General features: G+C 41.1%; 1 protein-coding gene across 1 annotated transcript in view; it reads left to right on the plus strand.

The window, feature by feature from the left end:
* LOC144963142 (uncharacterized) overlaps positions 1–3,480 on the plus strand; it is a 9,223-nt gene extending 5,743 nt beyond the window's left edge. The window contains exon 2 of the mRNA XM_078896838.1: positions 97–3,480. Coding sequence (XP_078752964.1) covers positions 1,175–3,247 — 2,073 coding nt within the window. The 5' untranslated portion in view covers positions 97–1,174 and the 3' untranslated portion in view covers positions 3,248–3,480. The remainder of the gene's footprint in view (positions 1–96) is intronic.
* Positions 3,481–3,790: the final 310 nt, after the last annotated feature.

Consider the following 3,790-nt stretch of genomic DNA (forward strand, 5'->3'; position numbering starts at 1 on the left):
TCTATTAATTTATCTATTTATATGTGTACTCATTTATTCAAGAATTTATCTCGAGTTGCACCATAATGCTATTATTATCTCTTTTTTTTACTTCAGAGCGATGACTACAATATGTGAATACAAGCGACACAACAAATCTACACATGATGAAGAAAATATTACACTATCTTTTCTTCTACCATTGATGAGAGTTTGATCTCATGATATAAAACGGATTGCTGCTCACACCTATATAGATAATGTATAGTTGAGCAACATTCTCATCAGGTCCACCTGCCAAACCAATCATATCCAGAACACAAACCCATGTGTCATCTCAATAGCATTATGGTCGTAGGGAAACGACAAAATGGCCGCATGACGCCATGATTGCAATGTTGATGAATATGACCAATGTCTCAACGTTGAGGCTTATTGGTTTTAATAGTGAATGGGATATGTATACTCACTCAGTCCTAGCAATCAATTCATGCTAATAAATCTTGTAAACATATTATAAGTAATAGTAATATTCATAACAAGTTAAGTTACTGAATTCATTACGGATGGATACCGACCACAGAGGACTCTCATCTTGCAAGGACGACAACTCAATGAATGGATTGTAATTATCTGTGCTTAAACGATCTTACCTGTGTGCATCCGGCTATTCGCCAGACTGGAGGGAGCTTTACGTTCAATCTTGCCAATTCGACTAATCAGCTGATACTAAAATTCCAAGGACATGAGTATCGATACCAGATCCAGTCTCAAAAATTGTATCTGCAGAGAGCTGGGGAAAACCCAACGCAAATCCCAGGCGAAAGTATCGATTATTCATTGAATACTCAAAGGGATAATCGAACTTCAGCATTTGACAATGTTCCAGAACATTCTGATAATCTTAGAATAGAACTGAGAATTCTCACAGAAGAAACAACACATGGGCATACTTTAGAAGAAGATATTTCAGATAAGAGTGTTCATGAAGGATCAAATAACAATCTTGAAGATTTTCAACTTTCTCATTATAATCCTGAAGATTTTGAAACTCTCAATCTTTCTTCCAGCAGAAATGTCCTTCCAAAAAACTTATCCCAACGCCTCACAGCACAACGAAACTGTCAGTTTTGACGCATAGCACAATAATACCACAACGAATTTTGTCCCATCTCTAGATCTGACCTCTCTTACAATGGATGAAACTGAAATTAAAGAACCAATCAAACCGGTTACAAAGGAAAACTCAAAAGGCAACAGGCAGAACACAACTGTTCCTCAGGCAGGAAGTAGCATTGGAAGCAGCATCTTTTTCAAAAAACAAAAAATGCCTTTTGTGTTTCCGTCAGAGAAATCGTTTAATGACATCGATGTAATGCGGGCAAACCAATCAAATTCTCAGTTTGACGATCAATACTACATCACCTCCGTCAGTTCCTTCAGAACAACCTCCGGCGTCAATGAACCCGGTGCGGGGTTAGAGCAGGAAGTCTGCTACGATGATGGAACCATCTCGTTTTCCCTGTCAAATCCAAAGTTTGGAAAATATTTAATGGAAGGAGATGCATCAAAATCCCAAAAGAAAGAACATGTAAATCAAAAGGACTGCAACAATAACACTGAAAATGCAAAGCACAACAAACCGGGGAATTCTTCTACTAATGTGAATATGAAAAACATCAACGCTCATGGTGCTAACAAAAATTATGAAAGTGTAACCTCTGGACAGCAAGTCTATGATGTCATCATTGTTAACGGCCATTTAAATGATAAAGAGAGTAAGGTGACGGAAAATATGGATGAGGACGAAACTCTTCCAGAAATGGAGATAGAAGAAGACAAAGCGCTAGACAAACCTAAAGCCAGAGTTACATTTTCTTTTGCTGACTCCGAAACGCCCAGGGGACGTTATACTCCCATCAAAGGCGACGTCAGGATCCAGCTACAGAGTGTCTTAAAGAAAAGAAAGACGCCATCCCCCGTTTTACAACGGTCGGTCTCCGAGGATCGATCTGACGGTCTAAAAAAACGAGGCAAGATTGTAAACAAAGACAGCGTTCGTTTGTTTGGCTCCAGCTACACGCTGGATTATCGCTTTGGTTACAATAATAACGGTTTAACGGAACATGGAATTCCAGTTAAAAATGTCCATACTACAAGCACAGACTTGGAGAAACGCCATAGTAAACAGACGTCCTCGACATCAAATATGTCAGAAAAACCTCCTGTGCCTTCGACCGCCAACCGTATAACCTTATCTATGGCAGAAAGAGTGGCAATAAACGGATCAGTAAGGGGGATGCCTTCCAGAGAATCACGTCTGTCCGCATCACACATGCGTGGGAGAATGGCCTACTTCCGACCAGCTGAGAGAGCTCGACCAACAAACAATCAAACGAGCCGTTCCAGGTCATCGGATGACCTTCACTCGTTACACAACCGTTCTAACAACTACTCGCATTCTCCCAATAGCAAAAACAATAAAAACTCGGCCACAGCTTCATTCACGTTGCGACGGTGTGTTAGCACAGAAAGAGATATTCAAACAACAGACAACAACCATATTAGAAGCCACCGACCCAAACCGAAGGTCGCTTTTGGGAGTTTCATTCTTCCTAAAGAAACAGCTTCACGGGTTAAGCCAGCACAAGTTCAATTCCACGAACTGACAAACTCCCAAGGCAACTTGCCAGTGGGGACGTATGTGCACAGCCACACTCGACGATCACCATACGCCCCACCAACCCAAGTCCTGCTCAGCGACAACCGGAAACAGGAATTCATATCAAGACGTCCCGGAACCGGAAATCCTCAAACACGAAACATGCAGCAGCAACAACAGCAACAACAAAAACATTCAGTACAACACGGACGTCAAACTGTACCGTCTAACAGAAACCACGCTCAGCGACATTCAGCGCCGTCTAGTATCGGAAACTTGCAAGAAAAGTCCTCTGCAAACTCCCAGGAAGAGAGAATCAGCATCAACACATCTCCTACAAAATCACAATATCCAAGACTTCCAGCGTCTACCAATGATATGACGTCATCTATGCATACTTCTCATGACGTCTCATCCTCTTCCAGCAAAACCACTCTGTCCAGTACCAACCAAACCGTGAAACCCAGGGGTAGACCCAACTCGGACTTTGTGTCGAGTCGAAAGGCAACCATTGCCCAGCTGAATTCGATGGCCACTAGAGAACGCGGGGCATCACATCATAGATTCATGTCTAAGCTGGAGACGTTTACTAGTGGAGGATCATAGCCCTTGCTATCACCACCATCATCATCATCATCATCATCATCATCATCATCATCATCATCATCATCATCATCATCATCATCATCATCATCATCACCACCACCACCATCATCATCATCATCATCATCATCATCATCATCATCATCATCATCATCATCTGTTGCCTTATTTCTTTTCTTTAATCCTTTTGGTGCATCTGTTTTACTTCGGAATAATAAACTATATATTTCATCTAACCCTATTTATAGTGGTTAACATTTGTATCGCGCGCTTTTAACAATCAAATATATATATATATATATATATATATATATATATATATATATATATATATATATATATATATATATAAACAATGGAAGACTGGAATAACCCAGGCATCAGGCGCAGTGCAGTGCAGCAAATTGAACAAGGGCGAGGTGACAACGCAGCGGCGGGTGATCGAGCTCGGTACCTTTCGGGTACGAAGCAAAGTCCGTACCGCTGAGCCACGCTGCCTCACCCAACACGAAAATTGATTTTTGTACACTCATTCAAGAAGCAAAA

Source organism: Berghia stephanieae, chromosome 1, assembly GCF_034508935.2.
Source record: "Berghia stephanieae isolate SIO BIC M18660-M18661 chromosome 1, UCSD_Bste_1.3, whole genome shotgun sequence".
In the NCBI taxonomy this organism is placed as follows: domain Eukaryota; kingdom Metazoa; phylum Mollusca; class Gastropoda; order Nudibranchia; family Aeolidiidae; genus Berghia; species Berghia stephanieae.